General features: G+C 37.3%; 2 protein-coding genes across 11 annotated transcripts in view; one reads left to right on the top strand and one right to left on the bottom strand.

The window, feature by feature from the left end:
• Nucleotides 1–17,845, top strand: part of LOC105456097 (ras GTPase-activating protein 1) — a 54,205-nt gene that overhangs the window by 2,550 nt on the left and 33,810 nt on the right. The gene's annotated exons all lie outside the window — the stretch shown is intronic.
• LOC105455554 lies at nt 1,299–8,512 on the bottom strand. 10 transcript variants are annotated; one of them, XM_011699000.1, is made up of 4 exons: nt 6,016–6,257; nt 3,239–3,416; nt 2,316–2,621; nt 1,299–1,930 (listed from the first exon to the last, which is right to left on the bottom strand). In XM_011699000.1, exons 2-4 carry the CDS (start codon nt 3,344–3,346, stop codon nt 1,877–1,879), a joined length of 468 nt encoding a protein of 155 aa, XP_011697302.1. In that variant the 5' UTR covers nt 3,347–3,416; nt 6,016–6,257; the 3' UTR covers nt 1,299–1,876. The 10 variants fall into 10 exon arrangements, with proteins under 10 accessions (XP_011697302.1, XP_011697768.1, XP_011697460.1 ...); XM_011699466.1 differs by lacking the exons at nt 3,239–3,416; nt 6,016–6,257 and adding exons at nt 4,616–4,743; nt 5,305–5,582; XM_011699158.1 differs by lacking the exon at nt 6,016–6,257 and adding an exon at nt 5,114–5,289.

Raw genomic sequence — 17,845 nt, 5'->3', positions numbered from 1 at the left:
CGTATGTGTTTGTAAATCTGTTAGATTATTTTTAAAGGAAGCTAGTGTTTATTCGTTGGCGAGGCGCGCGACCGGAAGACGCTTGGCCGCATCTGCATCGCGTGTTTACCACCGAAAGAGTCACCTGTTTCATCATTTCGCTATCAAAGCCGGGGCTCTCTTACTTGAGGCCGCCGCCAACCGCGTTATCTCGTCGCATGCTAACGGGGACAAAACTGCAGCCGCGATAAATCACTTTTATCGAGCTCAAGGTGGTGGATCGAGATCGAGGTTGAAAACGGGTGTACTGTTCCGCAGATGCGAGGAGCCTACTTTCCTCCGAGACACGTCTCGGTGTCTGGCGGGTCGAATGTTTCACGCCAGGCAGCAATATAAATCGGTCAGTTTACATACGTCAGGTGGGAATGTTAAAACTATTTAGGAATTGGTTAAGCTCACAATCAATCAAATTTTACGTTCGCAGAAACGTCCGTTATTTTTTGACGATTGCGCAAAAATCCTTACAATGGAAATACATATACTTACATATAAATATTTAAAAATTTCTTGCTTTGAGCGTCTGTGATTGCAATCCCGTTCATGGAAGGTTCTTTATCGGAAGGATTTTCAATGCTCGGTCAGAATAATATGTGCGGTATACGTTGTGCGGCAATATCCTTTGTCGTCGTCGCGATTGTGCCCACTTCCGTGGGAATTCGCGGAACGGAAGTGCAATTTCTGGCCGGTACCGTCTCGTGGCCAGCTTCCATGGTGGAGCAGCGCGCGAAGAAAAAACGATCTTTAAAGAAACGATGCCAGGTGCAACGCGCTCTTCTCTCTCTCTCTCTCTCTCTCTCTCTCTCTCTCTCTCTCTCTCTCTCGCCTTCTCACAAGTACTTTTGGGATTATTTCGACGAAATTGTGGTATCACGGCTCTCGTACAGCGTTTCACGAAGAAAATAAAAGTTACACAATTGTAAGATACTGCTGCATTTAATTTGTGATCGATAAAATTATACATCGCTGAAGTGAGAAGGGAGGGACAAAGGAAACAAATACTCGATTATTTTATAACTTTGCAGAAATATATTGTGCATATTTGATATATAAATTTACCTTTCTTTTTTAAGAAATTAGTACAAAGTTTTGATTAAGTAATAATAATGTATTGCACGTACATTTTCATAGATATTAAATTGAGTAACATTATATATATTATAATATAAAACATTATCGTATTGTAAAACTAATGCAAATAATATTAGGGAGATCAAATTATATACGATTTAGGTTAACTATTTTTGAATAAGTTAATTAAAATTAAAAACTTAACTTTGGGTTTTTATCTGGAGACATTTGAAATCATGCCTCTTTGACTAGAAATTTAAAAGTCAATCAATTCAAATGAATCAATGAACCCAGCCAGTTTATATAAGTTCCAGATTACAAATGTCATAAAGATTATTAATTTGCTCATAAGACTTTGGACTCACTATTCTCCCTATTCGTATAAAAAGCTGGTTCAAACTTTTTAAGAGAAATTTATAAATAATTTTCATCATTAATAAAAAAATCATTTACGCGCTCGCACGCGTATTAGGTACATAAAATTTAGTATAGTTAAAAATGTACGTAGTCTCTTTCATGCTGAAAGAACTATACTATTGTTAGTAAATTTTACTTATTGATATCACAATTTAATTTTTTCACTGCTTTGATTTTTTCACCCGTCAATTTGGTACCAATCTTCTACATTGTTTGTTGTTTCCTCCGCGCATTCTTCTTGGAAAATTATGCCTTATTCATCTTCATAGAGTCAAATGTTTAATTTTCTTATTGGTTAAGTCCATTCGAGAAAGAAGAAATTGGTTCACTTTCCGAGGGTAAAATCAAAGTTTCATTTCTTTACTGGTTCTCCTCGCTCAAAATCGAAGTCATATCTCTCCTTGGCCTACGCATCAATAAGTATTTCAGTTTTATATCATGTCAATAGTTTAATTTGTAATATTTTGCGTAGAATTATTTTATTGAGATATAATTATACGGAAAATAATGATTTTGCTGAAAGAAAATTTTACTGGCTAGATCTGAAAATTTTGTTTGATCATAAAAAAAACTGTTATTGCAAAATTATAGAAACGCAAAATGATTGCTAGAATATCGAAATTTTTTAGTGGTCCAATAAAATTTATTTTTAAATCTGTATCGAGCAAAATTTTAGATCTTTCAACAAAATCATTCTTTCTGTGTATACGTATTATAATCGTGAGGAGAAATAATGTTAACAATCGCTCGAATTTAAGAAACTTATTAAAGAAAAATGATTTGTTTCTTACCTCTTCCATTTTTTTTCGTTTTTCTTCTAAATAAAAATTTTTATTATTCTCGCTTTCCTGTTTATCGTTGTTATCACTTGGAAAGAGTCGCCTACTAATTTTTTCAATCTTCCTGCGTTTTTGTTGCTCGTCTTCGTTATTGTCTTCATGGTTTGACAAATTAGCTTGCCTACGAATGAGTTTAATATTGTCAATCCCCCTGGGTCTTTCTTGCTCGCTGTTGTAATCATCATCTTGAAAATGTCTTCTATTCTCATGATAGTCTCGAATATTGATGTCAATCTCGTTTTCCATCACTAGCAGGTTCTAAAAAAAAAAATTATATTTTTTAGTAACGATTTTTCTATCCCTTTTATAATTTATTCGTATATTTGTGTTTACATATCGTGCTATTGAAGAATTCAAGTTTAATTCTTTTATCAATTTTTTTATAGTTTTAATTACATCGATAATTTATTTGAAAATTATTTTGCGTCCTATACGGATTCGTATTTGTTTCTGGAAGAAGTTAGATTGATGAGTGCGTGACAACTACTGACAAAGATTTCTACCGTTAGAAGTACAAGGATATATGTTTGTAAATAAGGATAAAACGTTGCGATTTTTTAAATAAAAAAGAATTTTAATATTATATTTTGATGTGTATTTCGATATACAGTGCATTCCTGTTCGATTAGTCGATACTTTCAAGTGAATTAACATGTGCAATCGTGCCGCGGATGAGAGATCAATAATATTTTTCGACGTAAAGCTATCGAACTACCAGGAAAGTTCTTCGCAGCGCGACAACAGTGCTCGGTATATATTAATCGTCTAGGCGATACGCAGCTCGTCACAAGTATGACACTTCACGTTTTGTAAACAATGATGATATGCATCGGAGAATCGAGACTTTGCATGCGCGAGAGAGAAAAGAGACCTGCCGGGCATTGTGTCGTACAGTGTGCCGTTGAACGGATGTATCGGAATGCATTACATTTCCGGCACACATCAATTGTGAATACATGCAGAACGGTATTTATTATTTTCATGCCCACTCTTGGAAGTCCTTTGATATCGCTGTCCGAGTTCTAGATATTTCGCATCGTGAACGTTTTAAGGCTGTAAAATTCAATGCGCGTGTTATGATATTTTGCAAACAACACGGCTTATTATCAAATATTAAAAAAAAAAATAGAAATTACACGCTACAAGTTTATGGCAAGCTGCATAAATAATTCTATATTTTTACAAATGCAGTAAACTACTTAAAAATTCTCCGTTTATTATTTGTGCAATAATCAAGAGTCCATGCATTGCAGAAATATCCATAACATACCGAAGATTACGCGCTAGCATCCCAATTTATGTTTACGTCGTTAGAGATAATCCCGCGGAGGTTCTGCTTTAAATGGGCACGCGTTCTTAATAATCGTCGTAGGGAACATTTCTTAAGGCCAGAAAGAACCACATAGACTGCAGAAGTTACGCCAGAGTCGGAGATAAGATTTCTTTATGCCTTTACGCTCTTAATGATCGCGAATGGAACATCGCGCTTTTTACGCGCGTTCGTTAACGCAAAACTGGTTTGATTCGCCCGGCTTTCGCCGAGGGCATACTAACGAATGAATTCCACGTTATTCGCGTAATTACTATGATGTACTGGTGGAGCAGGTGATACAGCCGAGTGCATTAACTTCGCAGGTTACGCGCGGACGTGTGTCAGGATGACGCAGTATACGGTGGCATCTCTCGCCGCAGTGGCCGGGTTAACGCACTCGGGTGTACGTGCTTTCCTTTCCCGGCCACATTTCGGTCGTATACTCACGCGTGCACGCGGGATCGGGAAGATAAATGGGTGCCTGGTGCGCGGTTCGCGAATCGAGGTGCGAGATGACTCGCGCGGGAGGGAAGGAGAGAGAGAGAGAGAGAGAGATGAAGAAAAACGAACGCGCATTGTTGAAATCACTCGAATGCGGCGTCATGCGGGGTCGGCGATCATCCGCGATTCGGCATAATATATCGTCGCCCCATATTAACTCGAAAATCGCAATCGTCCGAGAACGATATATATATATATATTTTTTTTTTCTCGCTTTCTTGAAACTGCCGCGTACTTTTTTACAACGATCCAATTATTGCGGATTTATCGCGGGCATAAATTCCGCGCGCCGTTTATTTGGTCGTCTAAAGTCTGACAACGGCGATTTATCTGGAGCACTGTGTATATGCCTGCCCAGCAGACTTAACTGCCGATATTGAAAGTACTCTCGTTTGAAATGATATCTCATGCAGCTTCAGCAAAACGTGAAATTACTTACTTGATTTGACGTACCCTTAGCCTTTCCCAAATTAGAGAACGTAAGAAAATCACTGTTATGTTCTTACATTTCAACTTGAAAGTTTTGTATCCTAAAGGACTCGCGTATTGCGCCTATACGTCTGTAGCCTATCAAACAAGTAATACGGGTTTACACTTTACACAAAGATACACGCCTTTCCCTGACCCACTTATTCGTTCGACTATTCCACACAAATATCGGATTGCACATTCGGTTCCGTCACATTCTCTTTGTCACATGAGAATTCGTCGCGAGACACACAAACGTTAAATATGTGCTCAATTGTCAGATTATGGACTCGTGGAGTTCATAGGTAACGAGAAAATAAAGTACATATTCCGTACACGATAGACAACTAGAGGTTATAAACATTTACGGTGCAGTTTTATCGTGGCTTGCAAATTCTATTTTCTACACTTTTAGTTCTATTCTTCGCACGTCATGCTAATCTTAAGGTCGATCTTGCGACGAAATTACCTCAGGGACAGCTAGGTTTCGAGTTACGTTGACAGCAGGTCGTATATCAGTCGAAAGCAGGAAAGAAAAGTATGCAGAAGTGATTAAGGAAACGAACGAAATTCTGGCGGTCAGAATGGTGGCACGGTTATTGCGCCGCGATACCTACGAGAAACCTAGCCTGATCTGTTTCTGACAGTTCGTCTACTTACTTCCTCAGAGCCTCCTCTGAAGGAGGACTTCCTCCTTTATTCGCAGATGTGTATGTGAAACGATGATAACGCGTATCGACTTTATCTGGTATTAATTACACGAGCGAGCGCACTCGATTGAGATCGTTTTTGTTACACTCCGTAATTGCACGCGCTCATTTATCTCGTCTTCGCACGTGCGTCTTGTCGGTTTAACGTCGGCCTCGACCGGTCGCAAAGTCGCATTTACAACGGATCGATAAGCATGTTTTCGTCGGGGCTGTGGAACCTTGATGGGGTGGTTTTGTGCGCGCGCATATACCCTACGACGAGAGTTCGATATGCGACTATCGATGGCACGCTACAACTTCGATTTGTTTAAACTAAACTTGGACAGGCTCAATGCTTGAGTGATCGATCTTTTCCAAATAATCAAAAATAATTATGTTATTATATCAATGGGATGATAAATTGATTGAATATATTATTTCGTGAAACAGAAATCTAAAGAAATGCACGACTTTTGACCTGCTTCTCGAATTTATTCTAGAAGAATCAACTTTTAACGCATGTTTATTTGAACGTTAATCTATCTTTTAACGATTCTGAAATTTAAAGAAATATTCTATCAATTCTTAAATACACAGAGTGTAATTTGAAAACATTTCCATGAGAAATAATAAAATTTGCAGCTGTTTTTTACTCTCCGTGAATCACTTGAAACTAATTTACCTCACGATTGCTGATACCAAAATGTCTTGAGATGTAAATGGCACTTTTTTACCGAACGGTATTTATAGATCGGCACGACGAAAATTGAAAGAACGCACGAAATTGACGCGTCGCGCACGGAGAAACGTTGTTGCGGCTGCAAAACTTGGAATGCAACTAAGTAAGACTAGCCTGTTGCCGCATCTCTAGCTAGCCGTACTGAGACACTGACCTAGACTCGCTTATTACGCCCGGTTCAAGGTATAGAGGACCCAGCTAAGAATGCGTGGGCACGAGACCCCCCTCCTTGCTCAATCGCGCATGCGAGGAAAAGATGAATGTACCCCTCGCTCTTTTCTTTCTCTTTCTATCAGCTCACGTTTCCAATAAAAGGAGCCGCTATGCCTCTTCTTTGTCCGTATTACGCTAGCGATTGGCGTCTCTGCGTTTACATTGGCATTTGTGTCTCTAATTAGAAAGGAGCTGAGGGCCAGCAGCTCCTTTCTGATTAGTCCAGAGACGCAAACGCCAACGTAGACGCAATTGCTAATTAGTGTGATATGGACATTAGATCTTGCACGGACGAAAATGCGTAGAATCCGAGCAAAATGCGGAACGCATGTCCGAGAAAACCCGTTAGTCGTACGTTTTTTATTACAGTGATTTATCCTGTAAAGCGAATTTCGGCCGATGCCGATGGACAAACATTCCGGCAAGTGAAATGTTCGTCAAGATGATGAATGATATTTTTCCGGTGGAGAATAGTCGTCGGACATTCTGCGAACCTTATTGCGTTGGCAAGATGAGGGCAAAAGGAAGAAGACGAAGATTAATAAGAAGGTCATGTTGGGACTACCTTCGAGAAGCTCGATGAAAATTATCGCGTCACTCTGGGGGCACGTATTTCCGTTCCAGACTAATGTCTGCTTTCGTGGAACCGTCTGGGCGGGATGGTACTTAATTGACGATGCACGTCCGATAATTCGCGCGATGCCATAATGATAACGCTTTAATTAACAGCCGTTGCACAGTTATCGCAGCGTTAAAGCCCAAGGTCGCAGTTTTCCGAGCACCGGACGGATCGCATTTACGATCGGCGAGAGTAACGTGACCGCCGTTCGTATATTGACTCGTAGAATACCGATAGGCGTACGTATACGTCGATTGAACGTAACACGAAGATTATTCTGACTCATTGTATCTTATTATTGGAACGCAGCTCGTCACGATAAGACGCGAAATTGAGAGAAATATGCGTTGCTTCAGTGACAGTTGATCTTTCCGCAGTTTTAACCTTTCCGCAATTCAATCAAAACAAAATGAGAAATTGTCAATTAAGAGCTGATATACCACGCATATGTTGTATATTCGTTGTGTATTAACCCTAGAAAGATAAGCATATTTAGAAACTCAATAAAGATAAATATACGTCTATTCGACGTATGAAATCTAAATTGTATTTTTTAAATCGTTTTCGTAAATACATTTTATGTTTTATTATTTCTTTATCTTGAAGCTATATATTTACAAATAAAATGAAATTTAATATTATGCAAATATATTTCTATTAAATATATTTAAAAAATTTACATTTTTTAAAATATTTTAAGAATCAACATAAAGAATCTTCGACGCCGCATATACCTAATTGACGTAGCTTATGGTTCTTTTAAATTAGTTGAGAATATTTTGAAGTTTTGCAAATTCTTTTACTTTTACCGTTTACAGTTTTTAAAATCATAAGATTACACTCGTGATCAGAAACAATTTACAAAACAAAAGGTAATAACCAATAAGCGGCTCGTCGAGAGACATAGTTCAAAAACATTCTCCTTCCTTGGGCACGGCACTTCCTATGGCTGGCGACGCCCTCTTTAACGGCTCGCAACCGCCGTTTCGTACCGTTTCGAAGGCGGTGTTCCGTATCGTGATTGCCGGTCGAGGAAACACGAGCAACTAAATCGCGCATAAGTTTTTCTCTCGAGTAAACCCAGCACCTGAACGTCGAACGTCGGAACGTTTTTCATGCCCGAGATGCTCGTCTCCGCGTGTTCGACTCGCTCTTTGACTTCGGAGCCTCGACCCGTCAACGAGTGTTTTTCCCCTCGTCGCCGATCGAACGAACCGCGACAAAGCGCACGGTCGTTTCGAGGGCGTGATTCGATTATCTCTTGTTTTATGGCAAAAATCCACGATTTTTCGCCACGGGCAAAAATACTCACTGTGAAATTATCGTTGAACTTTGTTTGTCCGCTGACTCGCAGTCTTTTCTCTTCTCTTTAACGCGCGGAGCATTCCCACGACTTAAGTTTACGTTATTGCCGGCGATCTGCCGATGCCAGCCTCACCTTTTTTTCTCTTTCTCGACGTGTTCAAGAAAAAGTCACATATGAAAAATTACGTAACCTCATATAGAGTTGAATAAAAAATACGAAGTCAGCTTCAATCGACGCACTGTTAGTTATCTGACTTCACGCGCGATTTTGATGACCAATTTAAGCCGAGTGTGCGATATATGTTTACGCACGTTTCCGTTGTACGACGATGCATTTATTGTTTCTCATTTCCTCGCGATATTTTCAAGCTTTTGCATGATGATCTCATAAACACGCATTCGATTGCGTAAGTGGAATGTATGCGACGATCGACAACAGTGGAGTAATAATAATATTTACTATCACTTTAGCCATTACCATTATTGATTATTGCAAAATGGTTATGACTGTACATTACATAAATGTCATAAATGGTACGTGGCAAATGTCTCTTAGCATTGAATAAAGTGATCCTATTTTTCATATAAAATTTTACAAAAACGTGATCATGTTAGATTAGCACAAAGGTGATTTCTCTTTCTCTTAAGATTTATCTCGAATAAAGTTAAAAACTACTTACAATTAGTAGATCAGAATGCAAAAAAGATCAACTAGGAAAAGGAGTCATTAATGTGAGCAGGATTCGAAAAATCAGACTTGCGCGGCCGCGCGTATAATGCGGTATCTTCGTTCCGCGCCTCGACACCTGTGTGAAAGAAGATTCCCCCGAGTAAATTCGCTCACCCCTGGCCGTCGAGGAGTAGTATATGAAAAAGTGGAGAGGGTTCGACACTGGTGTGCCTATGCCCAGTAATTATTCCGCTTGAGTTACCGAGCAAACGGACGGGGCCCTTAGCGCCCCGAAGAAATTTCTGCTGGACGGTCCCCTCGTGCGGCGAAGAAGTCATTTGCATCTTTTACCACGAGAAAAGATTTCCGATTCCATTCGAGATAGAGTTAATTCTAAGCTAGCGTGGCGAAACTTTGCGTGATCCGAAACACCGCCTGGCAACTATTCGTTTGTTTCGCGAGCTAAATGGGAGATGGAGGATTTTTGTACATTATCTCTCCACAATACAATCGCATTGTGCGCTACACAAACCAGACGATGTTAGAACAAATTTTAATGCATTTTTTTTATATCTTCCTATTAGGAATCAACAGTTCTTAGAATGTCGTGTTCTTAAGAAAAATGTTTGTTTGTTTTCTCTAATGCCGTAAGAGCTATTAACTGTGACTTATTTAGCTTAATGTCGTGTGTGACTAACATGAATATTTTTAGCTTGACGTAAGCCTAATCAATATTAATGTTTGAATAGTACATCATAACTACTGACCATAGAGAATAATATACCTATTAATCCTATATTACTCGCGTCGGATGTTTTCGACATCCCAGTATTATATCTCAAGTTTTATTGTTCTCTTTAATAATTTACAATTAAAAAAAGATTGATAATATTCTCTATATATCCTTTAAATAAATGCATAAATTTTTTTACATTTATTAAACAATTTGAATTAAATATAATATGTGTATAAATAGATTCATATATATGAATAGTGAATTTATTAGGTGGAGATATTTAGATATATCCTGAATAGCCCACGCGAGTAATGAAGGATTAGTGAATCTCTTTATCGTTTTTCTTCACATGCCATATCGATAAGATCAGTAATTTCCAGAATATAATTTTATCACAAAATTTTGTTTCACTTTTCGTACGATGAAAGGTTTTATTTTAATTTACGAATATACAAAATGCAATATGTGCACATATTTCTTACATGGGATACAGATACCACGACGTGAAGGACTTTTTAATCACGCTTGTTTACGGAACATCATTCCAACGATCCGCGTTTTCTATCACAATAAAAATTCGTAGATTACGTATTTTATTAAAAATCGTCTAAATATAATTGCACGCAAAATAGAAAATATTTATAAATAGTTAATTATAATAAAAGACAATTTTTTAATATAATATTTAGTATATTTATGTCTGCACGGAAAGAATCGTTTTATTGAAGTATCTAAAAATTGAGCTAAATACAAATCTGAAAATAATTTTGTTGAACCTTCAAAATAATTATATAGGACGCTTAAGCATGTGATATTAATTAAAATGATAGCTGTAATAATGTTATCGAAAAACTATTTTACCCTGTGCGCGTTCTTGACTTCGTTTCTTATCGCGAATCGTAAAGACGCATGCTCCATATCACTCGAGTATCAACGTTATTAACTTGTCGCTAATGCGTTTCAGATTTGTTTGATAGCACGCGACTACATTAGTCTCGCATTCCATTCGATATCGAAATTCCTTTGTTTCTTCGTTCCTTCGTCTAGTGAATGAAATGTTGGAAATCTTCATTCTCGATATATATATAGTAATGTAATGAATTTTACTTGAAATTTGTAAAAATTTTCAAATTCTCTCTTTCGTGTAATTTCTAATCATGTTCTTTTTGAACACGCTTGCAAGTTTTGCCTTTACAATTTGCATCCAAAATCACGCGCCTTGATTTCGATGTCGGGGGAGTCAGCTGTGCCCTTCTTCCTCGGCAGGCAACGAACCCCGAGAGCGATTCTTATGAATGGAATGCATATTCATTCAATTTCTGCGCGGTGGCGATGGTGCACGTGTTGCCTTCCACGGATCCGACATATGCTAAAATCTTTCGCGCCAACTGTCGCTTCCTGCATGAATCCACGGACCTTGAAATGTATTCTTTTCGCGAAGAGAAATCATTCCGGTCACGCTCTGTTCGACGAGGAAGAGACTCGCGCAAGAAAGGGGACAGGTTGCCATTGGGTGTAGGAAGTGAGTCAAGCGTTTGATACCTTTCCGGAAAATCGTTGCGAGATTGTAAGGCATTGGAAATTGTGTCAGCCTGTAATTTTTGTATATACTCTAAAAAGAATCTGTCGAGAATATTTTTTTCTAAGAATAAAAAACAGATGCGGACAAATAAAGAGCTTGCTGCAACAGTGGGCTAATCCACATTTTGTAACAACGGAGAAAATGAATTTTAAAGTCAAAGTAATAATTAGAGTTTATTTTCTGCGTTTTTATGAAATGTTATAAAATGTGGGTTAGCTCATCATTGTTACAACAAACCTTTCAAATGAATAAATTTATTTTTCTATTAAGAATATATCTGATGTAAAAATGTATGGTGAGACCCCGAAGAAAGACTTCGAGAAATCATATGGTCCCTTTGACCGAAGGGTGCATGTGTTCGACGAACGTTCCCCCCGTTAATGTCTGAGATTTAAAGTTAGTCTGCGGTGTGTCCCCCCTCCATGTTTTCTCCTGTGTAACTGTGGTTTAAATCAGTATAAAAATAGCAACCTTCCCTCCTGATTCAACGAGAATATTTCCTGTCGGGTGTTTTCATCTGGCAGCCGCGGGGTTTTCAGGGGAAAGCTGCGCGAGAAAAGTCGAAGCACCGCGACCTCATGTGCGTTCAATCTGTCTCACAAGCCGTTATAAGTGTGCGAGGGGAGACCTTCATAGGATAGATAGAAAAATCACGGAATGCTCGGAGAAAGTGAATCACTGATAAATATAAACGGAGGCTGCATTTCTTTGTATGAGAAAATAGAAGAAATGACGAAGAGAAACAAAGCGAATTCAAGTAACACTCGATAGGATCAATGATAATGACTAAAGTATCCAAAAATTTAGCTAGATACTAAAAATAATTTTATTGGGCCGTCCAAATAATTATGTAAGACGCTTGAGCATAATGATACTGCAAAATATTTTGATATTTTGGCAACCAGTTTGAGTCCTATATAATTATTTTGAGGGTTCAATAAAATTATTTTTAGATTTGTGTTTAGCTCAATTTTTAGATATTTCAGTAAAACGATTCTTTTTGTACAGACATAAATATACTAAATATTATATTAAAAAATTATTTTTTATTATAATTAACTAATATTTTATATTTTACGTGCAATTATATTTAGACGATTTTTAATAAAATACATAATCTTCGAATTTTTATTGTGATAGAAAACGCGGATCGTTGGAACGATGTTCCGTAAACAAGCGTGATTAAAAAGTCCTTCACCTCGTGGCATCTGTATCCCATGTAAGAATGCGAACTAGAAATTACCGTAGGATCGTGAAGATTTCCTCCGATGATCGTTATCGGCCGGTTAATTATCTCGGGAGCTTCTTTAATAATTATCGTTACGGCACGCAATACACAATTGCAATCTACATTCTATCGAGCGACATAATCTCTATATCGCGTGGAGCGTCTTTCTAAATATATTCCTTTTTATTTGGTTATTTTTTTTTACTACGAGCGTTCGATTATGCAGTTTTTAAACTTATCTATCGAATTCACGGTCCGTTTTTTTTCAAAAAACACATTTTGCACAATTTAAACATAATTTATGACAACTCGTTCATTCGTGTTCTCTCGAATTTTTATTCAGGATCTCGGATCATTGATTCTTCACCTCGAATCAAGACCAACCACAATTCTATCCGCCCCCTTGGATCTCGCGCCACGAGAATAGACGAAAATAGATCTACGTAGGTTGCAGACGTGGAATATCGTTTAGCAGTTTATTTCGCGTTCGCGTAACGTACGTTCGTTTGCGGCAGGTCAGTGACGCGTGTGCGTCCCACGCTAGTTTAAAGAGATCAAGAGAGAGAGAGAGACGACAATTCCTTTGTGATTTTAACAAGGTTGAGAACGCGGAGTAAAACTATTTTTTTTGTCTTGTTTGAACTCGTCTTTTATTTTTGATTGCTACTTGAGTCTGTCTGGCACATTTATCGAATTTATCTTTAAAAATTGTAATTTCTTATCCACAACAATGTAATATTTTTAGAGAGCTTAGAGATAATTGTTTTATATTATCCATCCATTTGTGCTAAATTTTTTGCCGATAGTGCAATCGTATAAAAATTTTATTTAATAATACGCGGTGAAATATTTAAAAGAAAGATGATGCTGGCGGCGAAAGCGTCGCGTGCATCCGATGAATTTTACAGACATATGAGGCACGAGCGCGGCACTTAGCACTTTCGGCACATCCTCGTTCAGATTTCCAAATATTTGTTCTCGCACTGTCTGAAACTCGAAAGACTTGCAGACATCGGTGATTTTTTTCCTGTGAATCCCGTCAACAATGGTACAATACACAGAATTGTCAGAGCGTTAACCCAAAATAAAAACCAAATTTATAATACAAATTTTTAAACGTGGAGAAGAGGATTTCTCGCGCTTGAATTGTTTAAATATAAAAACTCTCGGTTGTTGTTTTTGCAATTCGCTGTTTCTTGTTTTATTCGTATTTTTGTACGCATAAAACATCACCGAGAGCAAGGTAGGAGGATAATTATCATCCCCGTTCCCACTCAAGAGTATTCACGTAGAGCACTGTGCAGTACACCAAAGCATATAAATTTTAATTGTTCGTAATTGCTCGAGTACATATGTTCAGGGAATTCGCATTCATACCGAGGGTATACTTAATCCGATCCTAGGTCGAGATAACATGATACGCGTTATTTTTCTTTTCTCTTGGTATCTTCATTAAATTATCACGGCAATCTTTATTATTTTACTTAAATAATTGCTAAATAATTGCTACAATTTGTAACAAGTGAAATATTTTTAGAATTAATTTTACTCGATATGTATATATGTATCAAAGACTTAGTCTTAAGTTATTCTTGAATCGTTCTTTGTTATTTCCGTATCAATTATCTAAAATTTGAATTACAGAACGGACAAGACCGGGCATTTTTTTTTAAACCTTCGTCAAATGTCACGATTATTGACTAAAATTCTCAATAGAGGAGAATGTAATATACTGAGGAAGGAAAAGTACATAGTCTTTTTTATAAATTATATTTTCTTGTAGAATTAAAAATGTAATTATTATTACTAACATTATAGTAGTAACTATAAAAATGGAGTTCCTAATCATAATTACCATACAGTAGTAGTCATAAACGCTAAATATTTTTCTCTCAATGCAAACATTTTTTTTTAAGTTATGTCCAAGAATTTATATTATTCGATCCACTATATATCGTGGTGACGCGTTGCGCGGAGCCGTCGATTTTATTTATAGAATGACGCGGGATGGGCGCATAGCTGCAGAAGAGCGTCGGGTGAGGAGAGACATTGGGGTGTACGTAACGAGAGAGTATCGGCCGAGAAAGAGGAAGTCTATTTCCGGAAAAAGGGGGAAACTCTAATTCGCCGAGCCGTGCGCTTGAAAATGTACACGTCGTTTAAAAAGAGTACATTGATACGTTTCGACACGTCATGCACGCAGAATGCGATTGCAGAAAAGGAGCAAGAAATATTTTGAATAAATCATAAAAAAAATAAGAAAAATGATCTTTTAGTTATTATTTGTTGAAGGCACAATTTATTTTATGATTATGCACTGAGATTTGAAAAATGTATATTTCCGCGCTCTTGAAATTTAAAGGATTGTGTCAACTTCAAGTTTCAAGTGTGACCGTCTGGCCTGCGTTACAAAGAGCGCTCTCGTAACGTTGGTTTTTTTTCTTCAAGTCGCCTGCAGTAAACCAGATGCGACATTACCGCGCGTCACGAGTCATAAAAGTACGTTAACCCGTTTGACAACAAATTTTTTAACCGTTTCTTTTTTTCTCGAGCACAACAGTGATTCCTTCGTCTGCCTTCGTGATAACTTTAAAACGCGTCGCTCTCTTTCTCCTCTCACTTCGCTCGCTCGCCGAGACCGTTATCTCGATGCGCCGCATTTTCGACGGATAATCAAAAATATACCCAAAACGAAACCGACACCGGCTGTCAATTTTCATTAGGAGGCGATCAACCTCGCTCTGTGAGGCACCCTGCCTGAATTTAACTTGCAGCTTTGTATAACTTTCGCTGTCAATTTTAATGTATTTCGAACGAATTATCCGTACAAAATTTGGTTTTTTCTTTCAGCGCTTCTGCAATGTTCCTTACTTGAAATTAAACAATATTTAATTTAGATTAATTTATTGAATGTCAAAGAATGTTTTAATGAGTAAAGGCTTAATCAAAATTAAAATAAATTCTTGTTAAATATATAATTGGAATAAATTGTAATTGCACACTGGCTTTAACGAAGCTTTAAATTGACGAACTGAAGTTGATAAAAAGGTAGACTTCTGGCCACATTGCTCGACTAATGCGTTCGTCGTAGCCCTATCTCGAGGTCCGTGCTCTTAACTGTTGCTAATGGCGATCCCTTCGAGTGCTGGAGAAAGTAATCAAAGTCCAGGACGCACGAAGGGAAGAAGCTTAGCAGGCGCATGACGATCTCGAACGCAGTTGCGGAGGCGGTGATATGGAACGACCGAAACACAAACGGACATTCGTTTTTTCGCTCTTTATATTCAAGCTGGAAGTGATTTCACGCTCCGAAGGACCTCTCTTCGGTCTCCAGACAGGATCTAGGCGAGGCATCCTGCCATCCTCCTTCCTCACAAACACTGTTTAGCAATTTATTATTTACTTAGTTTTTCTCTCGATTTTCACTTTTATTTATACAATCGATTAGATAGCCGTTATCGTCGATTATCTATCTTTTTAGATATGTTGAATTTAATTTCGTTAACATTTTAACATCATCGTTTTTTGGAATACATCGTTCATGAAACAAGAAACAATTAGATGATAATGTATTATGCATAAATGTAAATGCATAAAAAATCGCAAATTCAACAAACAATATATATGTTTTATTGTGTTAAAAGTAATGTTAAAAGTATATAAAGAAAGGAAGGAGAATTCAAGTGAACGTAAAATTGGATATAGTCAACGTTCAGGGACCTTGATTGCAGCTGCAGATGGACAATAATTCGCGTCTGCTCATTCGCTGGAAAGATTCTGGAAATAGCCTCGCCGTCGTTCTGTTCTGTTGTGATCCAAAGAGAACAGGCCATGATCGTGATCAAATTCGCGACGATTCTCACAAGGAGCCACGAGAGAGAGAGAACGAAGGACATTGGCTCGGTGATTCGTAACCCTGAGCGACTCGATACGGTTAGTTTTTGCGGTGTGTCTTGGTCCACCGGCCAAGAGAATCGGAGGAGAGGTCTCGCCGTGAGACATCCCTGGGGGAACCGCATGTTCATGCGAACGCACTTACTTTGTGTAACCGTAATCCATCGGCGATCGATCGAACTCGACGCGACGGGAAAGCCATGCCGACTGAAATTTCATCGGGCGCTGGAAAAATGCGCCGTTTTTTACCTGTCTTTACGTTTACATCATCAATTTCAGTTTTATTATTCCTTTTTTTTTATTCCTTATATTTGTATTACATTGTAAAGAGAGAAACTGAGAATAAGTTAGGAATTCGCTACGCACTTCTACATTAAATTTATATATTTTTTTGTGTCCATTTCTATCAATGTACATAGATTAATTTTAATCTCAGTAACTTATTCTTTACCTTTTTCTAGTTCTAAAAATTTAATTTATATTATGATAGAAAAGGATATTAGAATTTCCAAAAATATGTGTAGTTTTAATTGTTTAATTATGGTAGTAAATCATTAAATATATATAAATAAACCATGAATTATCGATGATAATGAAATATGAACGGTAAGAAAGAACAGTTTCTTCTCCAAACAGTCGACTGATTTACGTGATTATTTCATTGAGTCAAACAAGATTCAAATAGCATTCGAGTGCTGTATTGACAGATTTATAATATCTTTACCGCCGCATCGTATTTAGCTGTCAAGGATTATTGTCAGCTTAACGATGAACGAAACAGTGCAGGAAGACGATGCTTAAAATTGCAAGGACGCGCCGCGAAAATGAATCATGCAATGCATCCTTCCAATTCTAAACACGATGTATCCTCAGAATAACAAACATATGATTAGGAATTCAGATAATTATTATATTAATGCAAGAAATTTCTATTAGTTAATTCTATAAGTTTTATTTTAAATAGAATTATATTGATATAAATTTCCTATGAAGAAAACTGAAAAATAATTTTTTAAACAATTTATTTTTTTTGAAGTTCTCAAATTTGTAGCAATTATCTTGATTAATAAAAATTAATTAATTTTAGAATGCCAATCTGTGTCAAATATTTCAAAATATGGAAAACTTCTTGCATTAATTTAATAATTTTTTAATGTATTTCATGTCTATAGGACATTGATTACTTATGGTCTAAATAGCGAATTTCAAATATTTTATTTTATCCATGTACAAGATAAATCTAAAAACATGTAAAGATTATTAATCCTTTTTTCCTTCTTACAAAGTCTTTATTTTAAAATATATCCATATGATTGTTAGTAGATACACTGCGGGATACTAAAAATTCAAAAGTGCCAAATCATATGCAAAAAAAACCGAGCAAATGGTGCTCGCGTGGCGGGCCAGGCCAAACGGACACTCGAACCAGTTTTCGCGAAAGCCGAAAGTAAAGGGGTCGACGAAGCGGGTCTCTCGATATGAATGTCCTTTAATTAGAGCGGCCTGCTGGACCTTCATTCGGGCGC

This window comes from Wasmannia auropunctata, unplaced genomic scaffold, assembly GCF_000956235.1.
Source record: "Wasmannia auropunctata unplaced genomic scaffold, wasmannia.A_1.0 LD336116.1, whole genome shotgun sequence".
Taxonomy (NCBI): domain Eukaryota; kingdom Metazoa; phylum Arthropoda; class Insecta; order Hymenoptera; family Formicidae; genus Wasmannia; species Wasmannia auropunctata.
Note: the sequence above shows the minus strand (reverse complement) of the source record. Positions and strands in the feature narration are given on the sequence as shown.

What these genes read in the sequence shown, in the direction of transcription:
- LOC105455554 (XM_011699000.1), bottom strand. Translation starts at nt 3,346, where the DNA reads ATGAAAATAATAAATACCGTTCTGCATGTATTCACAATTGATGTGTGC. An exon ending in ACTGTACGACACAATGCCCG is followed by an intron (nt 2,622 to 3,238) that starts GCAGGTCTCTTT and finishes TTTTTTTTTTAG; the next exon opens with AACCTGCTAGTGATGGAAAA. An exon ending in AACGAAAAAAAATGGAAGAG is followed by an intron (nt 1,931 to 2,315) that starts GTAAGAAACAAA and finishes ATTGATGCGTAG; the next exon opens with GCCAAGGAGAGATATGACTT.